Genomic DNA, 17,211 nt, shown 5'->3' with positions numbered 1-17,211 from the left:
CAATTTCCTGCTGTATGTAGCAGAACCACTGTGAGTCCAAGCCACTGAATGCTGAGCCAGCTCATTTGAGAGACAAGGTGGGATGGGAGATGGGAATGAGCTTCCCGTGCCTGAATGATAATTTTGCACTCTTCATGGCAGGTTTCTGAACGTGACCTTACAGCAGAACTAGCTTGTGTGGAAGAACCAAGAGCAAGAGAGTAGATGTTTAGAGCTCAAATAGGATGTTTCTCTGCATTTCTTGTGATAAAAGCATTAAGATAAGGTAGTCACAAATATGGATTTACTTGCCTGCCACCTTGTTCTGTTACCTGGCAGGATTCAATAATGTACTGGTTAAAAGAATTATGTTCAGCCTACACCAGCACTTATGGTGCTGGAACAACACAGCCCAAGTCCCTTCATTTCCTTCTATAGGCAAGATGCTGGAAGCCAGCACAATTACTGTGCTCTGCTGGCCTTTCCCACAGTGAAACCTGGTTTTTATTTCCTGCTTCTTTAACCTTAGTAGCAGTGAAATGATCCCTGGAAAGCTTGTATTGATTGCACATTATTGTCTAATTAAAGTGCAATAAGAAGAATTGCAGAACACTCGCTCTCACAGCCCTGTGCCTATTGTAGACACTATAAATTAGAAAGCTTTCTGTTCAAATATGGAAAATGTCAGTGCTTATTTCCTTTTGAATTTCCCAGCATCTCCTGAAGGCTACACTTGTAGATGTGTGATTATTTTTTTTTTTCCCTAAATAACAGTTGGAAAGAAGTGTTTAGAGAAGAAATGAGACTCTGTAGGCTTGCAGGGGCCCTGTTCTGACCCTGTTAGCTACAACCCATGCTGTCTAAAGGGAGGCACTTCTAAATGAATGTATTTTAATCTGAAACCTGCTAGATGATCCTTTAGCATCATGTGCAGAGATATAAATGGGCATTAGTTATACAATATGTAGAGGCCAGTCTTTAAATAGTGCTGTCTGCTCTTACCTGGAGGCTGTTTGTTGCTCTGTCTGGACTTGATGGGTTTTTTTTTTCCATGGTACTTGTGGTTTAATACTTTCTAGTAACTTGTACCTACCTGAATTATACATAAAGAGCTAATAAAAGATAAATCCTAGTCCTTGCTGTAGCAGGAACTCAAGAGTATGTCATTGTAGTTCTGCATCTTGCTTAGTCATTGATTGAATACAAGGCCTTGAGGAAATCACTTAGCTTACCCAAACCTTCAGCTTGCATCTAGTCACCAGATGATACATGATACTCTATGGTACATATATAGAGATGTGTGAATGATCAATAATTCTGCCCAGGACTCTGGGTAAAAAGATGCTATAGAGAATGATGCACTGTTTTATGCTATGAATGAATGAATGATTCGCCAGTTGCTTACAAAAACACTTAAATATGTTTAGTATCATGTGTGAAACTGACTTTTCCTTTATCTTCCTTTACAGATGTACTTTCCGATTCCCTAGCACGGTTATAAAGATCCAGTTCACATCTTTATACCATAAAGAGGAAGCAAAAGAGGAAGCCTCATCACCTCCCCTTCGGCCACTTTATCCTCAAATATCGCCTCTGAAGATCCACATCCCGGAGCCGGATCTCCGGAGTGTGGTCAGTCCCCTCCCATCCCCCACAGGCACTATCAGGTAAGATGTTAACTATCCAAAGTATGCTCTCTGGAAGAGGTGTTCTCCAACACCAGTCTGACAGCCCTGTGTTGTTTATCTGGTATACTTGGTGCATGAAATACCCCATTAAAAAAAAAACCAACAACAACAACAAAAAACCCCAACTTGTTAAATATCTGCTGTTCAAAGTTATGGAAGAGTGTTAAAAACCATGTTACAGTGGCTAGAAATAGGGTGCAGGGGTTTTGTTTAAGAGCTCAAAAGGCTGGGGGAGAAAAACCTTGAGTCTCAATTTCACACTATAGAGTTACTAGTCTATCTTTGGCAGTGGAATTAGAAATATCTCTCAAGAGCTACCTATATGCATGGAGAAAAGAAAGCAGGCAAATATTTTCTCTGTTAGGACTGCCTGTTTTATTTTTATCTCAGTAATACTCTGTTGTTGCTGGGTGGTGCCGGTGTTATCTGAAGTTAGGGACAAGGGTGGCCATTGGCATGTGGTTTCCTGGGAATAAAAGGAAATGGGGGTAGGATGCTGACCGTGTGCTGAGGGGCTGTAGCAATCAGAATGTACATCTGTGCGAGTATCCTGTTTTGTAAATTATCTGATTCATGAATGTGCAGTAGAAATAACCTGAACATCAAGTTACTGTCTGGAATATTTTCTTTCCTTCTTTCTTGGCAGAGTTGATGTTACAGAGTTGCAGTAGTAATCACTTTTAACATTAAAGCTGTTACTTGAAGTATAAATTTTATAAAGCAAAGTAGTCTCATGGTATAGGATGATGTATTAGAGTTTTTATAAGTGCAGGCCTCACACCTAATTAAAGCAATAGCAAGAGTGTACCTGGTAATAGTAATAGCCTTTGATTTGTTTTCTTGTCTGTACATTTGTAAAAAGGTATAATACACAAACATCTTCTGACAGTTAGCACTAATTCAGTGTGTAGTATTCAAATTTACATGGCTGAGAACGATTTTGGTGTCACAATGAAGCCAGTTTGGTTTTGCATAGATCTGGAGGCGCTTGCTTGTTTGGGTTTTTCCCCTGGTCTTGCAAAGCTGCGCAGATGTGCAGAGCAGATACTCTAGAAAGAGGGGGCTGGAGGTAGCTGTGGTTTTAGCCCTGTGTTCAGGCACTGCTTTTAGTTTATATTTAACCTTCTCTTTTTAGATGAAGCTCGTTGCTGGGAGGGGAGGGGGATGGTTTCTTTGCCAACATATGGTAGTTAGTTTCCATTCAGTCATCTTGCGCAAAGCAGCGCAGTGTGGTTTGTGTTACTAACAGAGGCTGTATCTTTTGACTCCAGCATATGCCTGCAACTGATATTTGACTCCCCGAGAATGTTTCTTTTGCATAAGGAGAAAGTGGAAATAGTAGTGTTGAATTGTGCTCAGCCCCTAACGGAGTGTTTACTAAGGATGATTAATGATTGCATCCGTTTGTCTTGAGCAGAAGTTAATCCAGCCAAGTCTTCAGAAAACCTCAAAAGACATCTGAGGTTTCACTTGCCAAACCCCTTTCGTTTACAAGTTCCTCTTACAGAGGAGGGGCTGACACGTTTGTAAACATCCCTGCTCAGCCCCTCCAACCTTCTCCTCTCCCCAACAGGGTCTTGCAGCTCTTGTACATACCCTGTGGGCCACGCTTTGGGAAGTGATTTGGGTGTTTCTGCCCAAGAAAGGGAATGCTTTTCGGGGAGCCTGTAGATATGCATTCTGTCCAGCTGGCTTTCAGGGCAGCTCTCTGCTATCTTGGTGGCTTCACAGTGGTGGGTGAGGTTGGCACAGTGTCCTCTCCCCTTTCCCAAGGGCAGGTCTGTGAGGGCTGGTGGGGGCTCAGTGTGGGACCCACACCCCTGCCCCATCTCTGGCTTTGGGAGGTGGTTGCATGAGCTGGGCTCTCCTCCTCCCTCTCCCCCTTCCAGTATTTACTTTCCTAATTTGGTGTGTTTGCCTCGCTCCTCCCTGATTGGCCCATGGAAAATTATTGCAGTTTGGAAATCCTGGGCAGGGTGAAATTTCCTTTTTGGAAAGTGGCTCCTGTTCCCCTTTTCCTGCCACCGCCTCGGTGCGGGGCAGGGGCTGTACCTGAGCTCCCACTGCCAGATCCAGCCCTGCCCTCCTGACCCCCAGCCCTGCTCTGACTCCCTGTTTACATTGCAGTTTGCTTCCCTGCAGGTTCCCCCCTGCAAGCTTCTGGATTTTTTCCAGCCTATTTATTTTCCATCTGTGAAGTGCACCGCCTAGAGAGGGAATGAGTTTTAGTTAAACAAAACCAAACCTGCCACCCTCAGCAGCTTTGCAAAGCAAGATTCCTGCTTACTCCTGGGGAGAAATGTGTCCACTGTTTTTTTAGCTTGGTGTTTTATCTCCAGGAGGGGCCTGTTTGTAGATGAGTTTTGAATGCTGTTGTACAGCTTTAAGGGAAAATGTTGGTTGGCAGCATGTTGTGAGGCTTACACACAGGCATGGTTTATTTCTTCCTGCTTTGAGTTAAAAATTCCTTTTTAAAAAAGTCGAACTTGTATGTTCCAAAAAGGAAAAGGCCACTGTGGTTCTAAGAAGTTGGTAGAAGGCGGCGGTCCCTTTACACAGCGTAAGAAAGGTCAGAGCAGCACCAAATCTCTTCTCAGTATCTTCTCAGCAGATTCAAGGTATTGAAAAGCTGTGTGAAAATGATGTATAGTTTGGTTAAATTCAGCTCTGCCTGTTGGGAGATAGAACTGATTCACAGTTTTTGGACTTAAGGGATGGTCTTTCAGTATGTGGCTTTAAGGTTCTGCAGCTTGCACTTGGAGGACCCACTTTGGGTGATGCTCTTACTGGTGACATGAAGTTCTTCACCTGTGCTACAAACTTTTAGCTTTGTCTGGTTTTGCTGTTAAGTCCATGATATCTACGTGAATGTGACTCCATATACGTCTTGTAATTTAGTCCCCAGAGTGGCTTGTGCTTGGATTATAGACAGATCCACAGAGACAAGGTGTGATGTACGGGCCTATTTGGTCTCAAAGTCATGCTGAGTTGGAGTTTTTAGTGTTCAGTTTTCCTTCCATTATCTTCCAGTTGGTCTTAATGACCCCAGAGTAGTAACTTAACTTTGTTCTCCAAATGGCATCTCTCTTCAGCGCTGCCCCTTAGGGTCGGGGTTTTTTTAGTATTTATGAAAATGAAATTATTTCTTTGTATGTGCTTCCCTATTCTAAACAGCAATTATGTTCTCACTGATATATAGTAAAAAAAAAAGCTACAGTAAAGAAATATGAAGTGCTGTACTGTGGAGGTCAGTATCGTTACTTGTATTTTAGATCTGCTACTTCTGGCTTATCTCTGCACCAGAATGACTGTGGGCTTGAACACTCTGTCTTGTACTTGTTTGTTTTTTCACTGAAAGGGCATGGATAGTTAGCTCACATACACAGTCTTTATCAGTTAGAAAAAAAAATGCTTTGACATGTAGGAGGAAGAGCCCTTAGAGCCCTGTGAGAACCACTGCTTGAAAAGTGTCTGGTGAGGTTCTGTGCTAATGGCTAAACTGGTACAGATTTGTGTGTGAACCCAAATTTGTATTTTAGAGAATTGTTAGTACTTAATGAGCCTGCCCGTGTTCAGCTGTCGCTAGAAAGGTCAATACCTAGTTCACAATTAAATTAGTGGTATGAATAATGAAAGATCAGCTGGTATCCTTCTCTGTCTTTTGTTTTATAAACTTGATTAGTAAACCAGATGTAAGCTGTATTGCCATGGTTTCAGAAGCTGTACATTTTAAACCTTATTTCTTTTTTTCCTTATTTTCACTAGTCAAAACTAGTTCAGTAACACGTTACATGCTCGGATGGTGGATTACTCAGAGCCCTGCACTCCAGGAACTGCAGTTATCTTGGCTTAGCCACCAACTTGTTTTGTGGCCTTTAACAGGTCATTTAAATTCATTGTCTGATTTTTATGCATGTACAGTGTAATTACTACTTTCCAAGAGTGTGTAGTAGATAAATTATGTATTGAGCTTTTGTTCCGTTAAAGCATGACAGAGCAGTGCTTGTGAGCCATGTTATAGTAGATGTGCAAATGCTGGCTGGGCTTTGATTCAGACTTGGCGTGGAAAAAGGGAGTGTTTTTTAACAGGCTCCAGGACAGCCCTACAACACTGTTTCAGAACACTCGAGATTTAATCTGAACTTGCATGTTGCCTCTAAAGGTACGTAGTGAGAAGCTGAATGAACCCTGACTTCAGTGGATGCAGTCACTCACTGGAACAGGGTGCATTAATATTGCCTGCTCAGTTTCATTCAGGCTTTCCTTCTTCCTGTAACACTATTAGCCATTTAACTGAAAAGCTGGTGAAGAGCTCCCAGGCAGGTTTTTTTTGCAGGCTCTTTTGCATTGTCTTGGTTATCCATTACTTCCTGCATTCAGGCAGAATATACAGCTGGAGTAACTCCCACAATTGGACAGACCAGTGATTGTTTTTAATCACCCTTGTCTCCAAACCACAAGCCAACTAGTGTGATGCATATACATCCCATAAGAAAAGCAACAATCTATACCGGGCTTGGGAGTTCCTACACATGTTTATTTCAGATAATGGACCATGTGCTAGAGGAGATGTGCCAAGCCATGCGCTGGAGGAGAGGCTGCAGATGTCACCAGCTACACGAGCACTTCCTCTTCCCCTGATGAGCAGAAAATGTTCACTGAATCCACCATCAGAGCGAGCTCACTTCCCTTCAAAGAGGGGAACTGCTGGAGAACAGACAAGTAATAAAAAGTTCAACTTTTGCAGATAGTTAACTTTCTCTCACTGTGGCTTCTTCAACAGCTTTGTTTTTTCCTCAGCATTAAACAGGCAGGGTAACTTTCAGATTTCTCCTTTCACATCAAAATCCAGCTTGGTTTGGCAGTCTCACCACTTGTGATTGTTTCTGAAACTTGTCTGAAACGTGCAACGTGCAAAGACTTGCCTTTCTTTGAGTTACGATTTTGGGGCTAGGCCAGGGAAGGAGAAAGAGTGGCAGAGGTTTCTCACCCATTATTGCTGATTGGTGTATCGTGGAAATGCTCGTTTCGCAAGCTGAAGTGCTGTACTTTGACCTGATTCTTGCTTATTGCACGTAAAAAGCGTCCCTGGATCTTTTGGTGCCCCGTTTTGTAGGCTTATGAGATGGAATATAGGGGTAGTGTAAGGTTTCTGGCATTTCTGTAACCACAGTCCTTGTGTGCAGGGCAACGCACCTCCCAATTTGTATTTGAGGAGGAGACTGGGGAAGATTTTAAGAAATGGGGATTCTCTCTTTGTACTCAGTAGGGGCTTAAGAAAAATTGCCTGTGCAGACAGGAATCTGTATATTGGCAGTGTTGCCAAGGTGGCAACTCTTATCACTGCTGTGTCTCTAGTACCTGCTTCACAAATGTGCACTTAGGTGTTTTTAAAAGGCACTGCTCACGTGCGTGCCATCTCCCACACCCCAAAGTTGAAGAGATGGGTTTTCTCCTCTTCAGCAATGCAGATTCCAAGTCAGGTGAACGATTTCATGTGGGATCCCAGGTAATCTTTCCTCTTTTTCATAGAGAGGATAGGTGCTTAATCCATACACTTGGCTTAAATTAATCTTCTATAGCTTGATCCCTACAGATATCTTTCTTGCAGAAAAGAATAAAGTTAAGTAATTGAGCAACTTTCCTGCATTTACATACTGCTTCTCCTTTTGGAAAACTGGCACTGGAATTTGGGAGTGTTTCTGTTCCCAGCGTGTTCATAGACTTGTAATATGACCATAAATATATAATTTAACCACCTGTTGCTTCATTTGTTTTTTTTTTCCTCCGTCTGTAAAATGTGACTATTATTGAGAGAGTCTGGAGATTTATATGTAAGGATCTCTATATGTGCTCAGCCAACAGATCCCTATAGCCCAGTGTTCTGCCTCAGACAGGTATCTTTGGGGTAATAAAATAACAGAAAATATCCAGTAATGCTAACTTAGGTGCAGTCTGCCTCCACCTTTTTCTTGGACCGAGGGCTGCCTTGGAGAAGAGACTTCCTGACCATCTGTCTAATAAAGCCCCTGATGGATTCCCTGTCTTTCTTCTTTCCCTAAGATCTTGTATAATGGCCTTTTGCATTCACATAGACTTTTAGCATCAGCGCTGTCTCACAGCCTGTCATTCCACGGTGTTAATACAAGCAGAGAAGCACTTGTTTTGGACATGTTGCTTAGTTTCATTTTGTGTTCACCATCCCTTCTCTTGGAAGAGGCCAGGAGCTGAACACCTCCTCTTGGCTTTGTTTTTATAGGCTCTGTCACCTTGCAGCTCAGCTTCTATCTTAAACTATTTGTTTCCTGTATGGAATCTGTTCCATATCTCTGATCATTCTGAATTGTCCCGTCAGTACCTTCTCTGGATCCTGGGTGTGGACAAACCATGCACACAGTGGTACATCCTATTTTTGCACACTGATTCTTTAGTTAAAGCAAACTGATTTTGGACATTCCAGTAAGTTGTATGTCTTCACCAATAGCTGGTGTTTAAAGACTTAATTGTTGCTAGAAAGCGCTGTGAACTTAAGAGGCTAGATTCCTGTTGGCAGGAGTTGAAAGTGAATCGTGATGCTACAAGACCTGTTATATTCTCCACAGCCAGAAGTTAAGCCTTGTGTTTAAAAGGCATTCTGCTCACTACATGGATGAACGTGTTGCAGACACTGCTTTCAGCCCTCATCTTTCTGGCCTTCCAGCTGAAGAAGGGTTAAGTATGAAATGGAAAACATGCTGCAAAGGACCGATGTGATTCAGCACGTGGTTGTTGTCTGATTCTAAAGCTGAGTCTCAGCGTGGTGGTTGGGGAACTGTGGTTCACTGGCTGCCTGCAGTCAGTGTTTCAAGTTGAGATGCTGAATCCTCGATGGATATCAGAGATCTCTGGGACTTGGGGCATTAACCACAGTGCCACAGGATTAAGACTGGATAACTGCAGCTGGCTTGCTTACGTGCTCTGTGTGCCTTTTGATGGTATAAAACACTTGCTTTCTCTCCCAAAATGCTCTGTTCCATAAACAGACAAGCTTAACTCAACTTAGCTTGTAAGCTAAGGTTGCCTGCGTGGATGGTAAGCATGGATCACAGTAAGTTAGGATGTCTGAGAGCTGGCTGAAATTGCAAACCTAGCTGTGCTTTTCTCAGTAAATGGTTATAGTATCAAAATGGATCAAGTCATCTCTAAGTATTGGTGCAGTGTTAATATCCAATAAATCATTATCACTGTCCCCACACTTGATTTTTGTTTTATAGCACAAACAGGTGTTTATAGGGAAAAGTCTTTTTGTTCCACAATATTTTTAAAGGGGGTGTGAGTGCATGCAAACTCCCCAGCCAGCCTCAGCTTGGAGAATTCCAGGAACTCCAGGAAACTGATGTCACTGTATTGTGTTTGCTTGTTTTCTTTTGACTGCCCTAATGTTTAATTTTAACTTAACCCTCAGAGGGGTATTTTTAGTAAAACTGTTTCTTCACTCCTCCTCTCCCATGTTGAGCAGGGGGAAACAAATTGTGCCTCCTTGTTTTTTCCAGTAGTCAGCTCTTTCTTCCTTCCCTCAGAAGAGCTCTCTGATGATTGACTGAGAGCTTGAACACTTAGCAGCATGTGTTACCCTGTCTCTTTGCATGGAGCTGCTACAAGGTCACGTTGTTTGTTCTGTACCTCTGTCTCTTGATTTGATCATTGGTCAAGGCTGAAAGGAAGCAGGTCTACCTGGGCAGAAAGTGCCCCATTCTGGTAAAAGAATAATTCCTCTTCCAAATCTTTGGCTACTGCTGTGGCTCTCCCAAGGGACAGCTGTTTCTTTAAGGGACTGTTGTGTTCTTCAGTGACTACCTACTGGGAGAGGCTGGCTTTTCTAAAAGTTAACAACACTTTAGGTTGGAGGGGCTTTGTCAGCACTCAGGAGAACCGCAGCCCTGCAGGATAAGGGTTTCTCCCTCTGTGCCTCAGAAGCTGAAATTTGAACAGCAAAAACTAGACTGCTTGCTCTGCTGATCTTGAATTGAGGCAATTTTTGTGTCTAAGCTGCACAGGACAGGTTTTGAAGCCATACTAGTTTTATTTTAAAATAAAAATCACGAAGCAACACAGTTCTGTGCAGTGCATGGATTTACTTGAGAACTTTGTTCTTTTCCATATCCTTGACCTGACTTTTGTCTGGTCTCTCTGTGGTTTACTGTCCACGTATTTCTGCAGACAAAGAACAAAATCAGAAAGCTGTTTCATCCTATTCCATTCCTACTTGGTGTGTTACAATAATTGCTCAGGTGCCAAACAGAAAGATAAAAAGAATTACTGTGGGTTTGGTTTGTCATTGTTTCATGTATGAAAATGGCTTTCATTTGTAATTATCTACACATTATAAGTGTGTATGTGGAGAGGCTATTGAAAAATGACAGCGGAATAATTAAATTCACACCAGCTCCCCATGTGAATACTAAGACATCAAGAGTGTCTTCTGTGGTTTAGCATTATCCACTTCCAAAGCAGGCTCAAAGCATGGAATAGCAAACTTTGATTCATTTTCCTGCACAAACAGGTCTCTGCTTTTTGAAAGACTAGGCAAGAAATGCCTTTATCTCTGTCAAAGGGAGATTTATACATATGGGCTTATCTATATTATATACATCACACCTCCTGAAAGCTTCACCTCCTGCTGCGCTTCTGAACAGCATCGCTTGTGAATGCCAAAGGCTGTTGGTGGGCACTGAAGGGTTGTTACCAAGCACTGTGCAACCCTTTGCAAGGCCAGTGTAGGGAGATGGGTGAGCCTGGCTTTCCCATCGAAAGGGTTTGTTGTGGCTGGAGATTTCTGTTGTCTTTTCCCTTTTCCCCTGACCGTCCCCCTCCTATAATTCACTTTTAAAAGAAACCAGTCTCAGTTGTGCTGAGCTCAGCACTGCAGCCATTTGCAAAGAACACCACAAGGAGAAGCAGCACTTCTCAGTTTACAGGCTGGACTGCAGGAGGAAACAGTCATTCCTGAGGCTGTCACATTGCTTGTACACCACAGGTATTGCCCATTGAGCAAACAAAGGTTGTCTCACTGTTTCCTCTCCATCCCCATGTGTACGTGCGTGTGGGGGAAGCTGTTCAGACAGTCCCCTTTTTGAGGAAGGGACTGTGCTGGGTGTTTTTTCATGCAGCATTTAGCACGGTGCTGTGATGAGTGTCAGTTACTGTGTTTATTTGTGTCGGGATTAGCGTTGCTGTTGGGCATTTTGACTGGTAAGGGGATTGTTGATGCCAGTTTCACTGAATTCTGGTTCCCAGCTGTGGGCTTCAATTTGCATTTTTTCCTACAATTTGAACTGCTTGTTTGGCTATGTAAATCTTCTGTGTATTGTTTTGCTTTCGTGTTCACTATTTCTCTGTGCTTACGTAGAAGACGTGTGTAATCCTGGGATTTGGCTATGCCTCATATGCCACTCTGGCGTTGCACCCCTCAAGGCCACGCAGTGCAGAATGGAGGAGAGATAGAAAAAGGGGATTTTTAGATTCACAGACTCATCCCTCTCCTCCAGTCCTTCCAGCCCCGCAAATCAAGGATGTGTCATCCCTAGACAAGCTTTTCTGATTAGTTCTCATCTTGTAGCACTCACTTCTGTGTGCCTGAGTGGTGCCGCAAATTATAGCGACCTTTTTATTTGTTTGTAGCTTTTTATCAGCTTTAGTGAGGCTTTCTTGCTCAGTAGTTGTTCCTGTAATGCCATCTTGTGGTGGCCCTGGGACTCTCAATGGGTCTTTTCTCCATGCTTGCCAAAGCTGATGAGTGAGCTCCCTTCTGTCTTGTGTACTGCTGATGGTAGCTCCCTTTTGTTAGCTGTGTTTGTGTGCTGGTGAATCAAGGAAACCACGGTCTCTAACTGTGCGACCCTGATCAGGGTAGGATGTTCCAAAGCTCGTGTGTTGTGTTAAACAAGGACCTTCATGGCAGATGCCTGCACTGGGTGCTTTAACTGTGATGCTGTAGAAGAACATTACCTGTATCTGTTAAAAGGATCGATTAAATATTACCTGTGTTGTAAGGAGAGGGGTGTGTTGTTCATTCACAAGTTATAATAGCAAGCTATTTTATTTAGTTAAGTGTTCATCCCTGATACAGTGTATGTTGCTTTAAGTGCTTCTCTAAACACAGAGAAACTCCTTAATGCTTTGAGACTCTGCTGTCTTGTGATTGTGGAAAGGGGCAGGGGGCAGTGTCAGAATTTTGTAGAAATTCCAATTTTATCTCCGATGGTTTTTTCCCCCTCAATCTGTCTGGGCTTTGGATAAGCCGCAGGGGTAGAAATAAGTCCAATGCATATCTGCTTCTCAGTGACCTGGGAGCTTTACTGTACCTTTGAGAGTAAGAACTATGTGTCTTGTTAATAAATGAAAATAACCAATAACTTTATTACCTTTTTGCCTCTCCAGTGTTCCCAACTCTTGCCCGGCCAGTCCACGTGGTGCTGGATCCTCAGGATATCGTTTTGTTCACAACATTACCTCGGATCTGCAGCTGGCAGCAGAGTATGCCGCAAAAGCAGCATCAGAACAGCAGGCAGATGCATCTGGCGGGGACAGCCCAAAGGTTCAGAGAAACATTATTTACCCATCAGTGCTCATTGGGAAGCTTATTAAGACCTGGCAGTTTATTGCCAGTTCTGGATATAGTTAAAAGGGGTTTAGGAGTACCCTGGCCATAAGGGCACTGAATACAGTATCCTCCAGGGTTTTGAGACCGTGCCTTAAAACCAATGTCTTATTAGTGGTAGATGATGAATCTAGCTGCCCAGAATGTATTCAGGTCACTCACTAAAAGGGTTAAGAGAGAAGATTTTTTTTGTTTGTTTGATAAATCAAGAACCCATAAAGAAGAGGTGCCTTCAAATTCAGAGTCTTGTTTTCTCCTTCTAATTAATGGTATTTTGCAAAACACAGTTGGAGAAAGGGGAAGCGGGGGAAGAAACCAGATCCTTGCCATGAGAAATCTGTAGTCTGACTTTAAAACAAACACAAAGGCCTGTCAAGCAAGTGTTAAATGAGGAGAGTAGCAAGTGGAATTTAGATTAAAAAATAACTTAGCTATAATGATAAAATGTAATTTTGGTGAGCTGATCTTCAGATCAAAGTTAAAGGTCTAGATCCAAAACCACCTGATTTGGGATTGGGTGGAGGAGCACAATACTAGATGGCTTTTTTTTTGTAGATTGAATTCTCCCTTGAGACAAGAAGGGCTGTTCTTGATGGAGTAATATGAAGAGCTGGGAATATGAGATCTGGCAAACAAATTAAAGTTCCTAGAATGAAACAAATCCTGCTGGAGAGGGGAAGGGACAGGATCAAGTTTCATATTGGGCTTGATGCTGGGAGGAGAACGGATAGCATACTTGCATGGAAGCTTTCTAACAAAGTCAGGTTGTAGCTGGGCAGATTTGAAGGCTTTAGTTTCATGAACACTGAAACTCAAACTCTTTGCTTCCAATTGCTTGTCCTGATCCTGTTCTTTGGGCTGGTGTAAGCACATGTGGTAAATTCAGTGGGGAATGGAATCAGATTCAAGTTAGCTTTATTGTGTGTGTGTTCGTGGGGAAAAGGAAGGAGATACTTTAATCTGGCTCAGTCCTATAGTCCTGTTTTCACACAAATGGTTGTGCTAAATTGGGAGGTGCCTGTGTAAAACAGGAGTGAAAGGGAAGAGGGTGATGCTGCTTTTAGTTGTCCCTGTTGCTCTCTTAGCATCTGTGAAAACTACAGCCCAATGTGCTTTTTTAGTTTGAGCTGTTGGTACACTCTAGTGTAGGAATTCTTTGTTAGTGACTAAATTTCTGTTTGTTTTTTTCCTTAGGATGAGTCCAAGCCACCCTATTCCTACGCTCAGCTAATTGTGCAGGCTATATCTTCAGCGCAGGACAGGCAATTAACACTAAGTGGGATCTATGCCCACATTACCAAGCATTATCCATATTACAGGACAGCTGACAAAGGCTGGCAGGTGAGTTCTTGACAAGCTTTTAAACTACTTTGACAGGGCTTATCTGCTTTGAAATACATTTATTAAAGATTTGGGGCACTGGGAATAGAGCTGCTTTGACTATTCCCAGAGTGAATTTGTTTAACGAAAGCTGACTAGTTTGTTTGTGGGTGATTAGGTTTTTTTTCAAATACTTTCTAGGGCAATGTAGTGTGTTACTATTGGGCTCTCTGGTTTCTGAAACCCTTTTAATGCTGGAATCATGTCTTTCATTTTTGTTTTTTTATTCTTCCACATCCTTGCTATCAGTCATTTCTCTGCCCAGATACTTGACTGAATCCTGCTTAATCCTTCACCTTGTGTCTTTGTTTGGCATGATCTATCCTAGCAGCAGATGTCCAGACTAGAACTAAGGTCCCAGTTTTTAATCATAATAATACCTTAAATCATCACAGATGTTTTGTTTTCACAGTGTATCAGCCACATTGCCTAAACCACAGTTTGCAAGTTTTGAATCTCAGAATGGGAACTTGGGGAACTTCGAGTCTGTGCTTTCCTTGTGGTATGAAAGGAAATCTAACCAGATTCATAGGAGAGTTTGGATGTAGTTAACACATACTAAGTCAAGCTTAAATGTTCACTTGAGGGCTGCTTTCAAAGTCACAGAAACCTCAGCTCCACCTGCTTTCAGACTTTTTCTTGGCATCACACCTCTGAAATGGGTGTTGTCATTTGAATATAATACACTAATGCAGTTGGAAAGACTCTTGCAGCTGCTGATTTCATTGTGCTCAACTGGCAGGAGCAGTACTGCTTGGTGCACTTTGAGTACAGTTGGAATAAATACATTTCTGCCTCCCTGGCTTTTCCCTGCAGTTGTAATTAATTGAGGAATTCACTTCCTGCCTTAACCTGCTCGGCAGAGTTGTGCTTTGTGAACCAGTTGCTGCGTCCTGCTTCAAAGAAAACTGCATTTCAGTGGAGGGTGAACTTGTCTTTTCCTCTCCCCTGCTAGTGGCATTGTAAGGCTTCACTTGTGAAGGGCTTGTCTAAAGCTGCTACAAAAGCTCCTGTTTTGATTTGAAAGTGGAAGGGGAATGAGCTTGTGCACACCTGGGCTTACTGAACCTTTCCCCTAGCCCAAAAGACAGTGCTACACCCAGTCAGAGGTGGGCTTTTGCAATGAAAAGGGTAATTAGTCTTGTCAACATCTAGAGAGCTGTACAGTGCTAGACTAGTGCCACATAAATAATGGATTCTTCTCAGAGACAGCTGTCTGAGGGCATGTTGGCTGGCTTGCATTATGATTACTGAGATGCTGTGTCCTTTAGGGCATGTTTGGGCACCCTGGTGATTGTTTGGCAGGTAAGCAGCCAGCACAGGCTCAGGCAATTTTTTCCGCTTGCCTAGAATAAAGCCTGTCTTTTGAGAGAGTTCTGATGTGGTTTACAGAGATTTCCCCCTGCCTCAGCAAAAGCTTTGCTTTCATTGCTTTCCACAGAAAAGTCACTGCACTGCCTGGCTCCAGATGTATTTAAGTGATAGTGTAGTACCAAGCAAACTCATCTTTCAGCATGGTTAGTAGAAACTCTATCTGACACCTTTCCCCAGGTTTTCTCTTGCAGTTCTCCTGTGACTTTGGAGCTGTTTGAGTTGAGTGACTTGTTTCTGTCTTCAACACCGATTCTGGCAGTGTGGATTTTATTTTTCCAAGCTGTGTTGTGAAACCCATTCATCTTTGTTATATTCTTCCTCATGGCAAAATAATCATCTCGTTCCTCTGCTTCCTGCAGAATTCCATTCGGCACAACCTCTCCTTGAACCGTTACTTTATTAAAGTCCCACGCTCCCAGGAGGAGCCTGGAAAGGGCTCCTTTTGGCGAATTGACCCTGCTTCTGAAGCCAAACTAGTAGAACAAGCATTTAGAAAACGAAGGCAAAGAGGAGTGTCCTGCTTCCGAACACCTTTTGGGCCTCTCTCCTCCAGGTAACTTCAACTTCCTCTAATCTCTGTGCCAAACTCATTAGAAAGAAAACAAACAAAAACTTCTCCTGAAGTACAGTTAGCAAACTGTATTTCTGTTTATAGTTTGAGAGGTTAGATAGTCCTGAGGCATAATCTGAAAATTGTTATGACTTCTTAAGTGTTTACAAAAAAAAATCCAGAACTAAACTACAAAAATGCATCAAATAACATATCTATTTTGGCATAATTTCAAAGAAATTCAAAGCAGTTATCACTGGAGTAAATGTTTTCAGATGCCAATCTCTAATTTCAGGAAAGCTGTGTTTAGATGTAGATTAGATCATGGTGGGAATAACTTTTGTGGTATTTAAAACACTCTCCTATAGGGAAGATGATATTGATCGTGGTTGTCAGCAGGGAAGCAGTGAGGGGTGTTCTGTGTAGCTGCCCTAAAAGAGTGGCTGCGAAAGAGGAGCTGCGTGCAGTACAGCTTTCTCTGAGCCCTGTAGATGCAGGGGTAAGACTTACAAATTAACACTAGCTGGAGCAGTTTCATGTAGTGCTCTTCCCACACCTTGCTTCCTTTCTGTCTCTTAAAATGAGTGGAAACAGGAGGAGAATCATAGAAGCTTTCAGCTGATCAGCTTCTCCATCTTGTTTGTCATTAAAGAAATGTTACGATTCCTCAGGTGTTTGGTGGCCATGTGGGAGCAGAGGTGGGAACCAAGTGGTTCCAAGGTGGGAACCAAGCTTCTCTGTCAGCAGTGGATTTTAAAATGAAATGTTAAGCATACTCTGAAAGGTCCAGTTCACTTCAGCAAGGAATAATATGACAGTGTTTGGTGCTAGAGCATTTGTGAAGTTGCTGTGTACTTTTCAACTCTCTCCAGCAAGACTGTAGTGAGTAGTGTGGAAGAAAGGCTGTCCCAATGCTAGAGAGTCCTGGACTGGAGATAACTCTTGGTCTCTGCTGCTGTCTTGTGGTCAAAATGCATCTACACTTGCCAACACTACCTTCTGGTGTTTCAGGAGTGCTCCTGCCTCCCCTACTCACCCTGGCCTGCTGTCCCCTCACTCTAGTGGCCTACAAACTCCAGAGTGCCTGTCACGGGAGGGCTCACCCATTCCACATGATCACGACTTTGGGTCAAAGTTAGCCTCAGTTCCAGAGTATCGCTATTCACAGAGTGCACCTGGTGAGTAGCTCTTGTTTTACAGAGGGTGACTGTTCAGTTGCCATGCTGAGGACACCACAGGAGTGCTTCTGCCAGCACATTACAAGAAGGATCTAGGTCTCTCTTTCCACTTCGTTGTTAGAGACTGATGATGCATATGCAACTTCAGACCATTTTTCTTATTAGTCTTTGGATGAGGGGGAAGGAGATAAAGGAATGTGTAGAAACACGTGAGCTAACCTTGAACTAGGTGGCTCTGAAGAACTGACAGCAGAGTAGCCGTGGTAGTGCAGAGCTTGCTCACACTAATTTACAGGCCTTCTGGTGAAGATCAGCTTGACTATGCAGAGCTCTGTGATGCTGTGGCCAGGGCCTTGGTAATTTGTTGAGCCCTGGTAAGTATCTACTTGTCAGCTGTGCTGTAACTGGCCCGATATATATATA

The 17,211-nt window shown here is 42.9% G+C and overlaps 1 protein-coding gene across 1 annotated transcript; it reads left to right on the top strand.

Annotated features, from left to right (window-relative positions):
* Positions 1 to 1,448: 1,448 nt before the first annotated feature.
* Positions 1,449 to 16,788, top strand: LOC104523175 (forkhead box protein K1; the record flags this gene model as incomplete). The annotated part of the gene is made up of 5 exons (XM_010165665.1): positions 1,449 to 1,646; positions 12,087 to 12,243; positions 13,501 to 13,647; positions 15,420 to 15,613; positions 16,622 to 16,788. Coding segments are annotated over 5 exons (863 nt in total), but the record flags the coding sequence as incomplete, so codon positions are not given.
* Between the last annotated feature and the right edge of the window lie 423 nt (positions 16,789 to 17,211).

This window comes from Antrostomus carolinensis, unplaced genomic scaffold (assembly GCF_000700745.2).
Source record: "Antrostomus carolinensis isolate BGI_N321 unplaced genomic scaffold, ASM70074v2 scaffold46273, whole genome shotgun sequence".
NCBI classification, from domain to species: domain Eukaryota; kingdom Metazoa; phylum Chordata; class Aves; order Caprimulgiformes; family Caprimulgidae; genus Antrostomus; species Antrostomus carolinensis.
The sequence above is the reverse complement of the archived record's forward strand: the minus strand, read 5'-3'. Positions and strand labels throughout refer to the sequence as shown.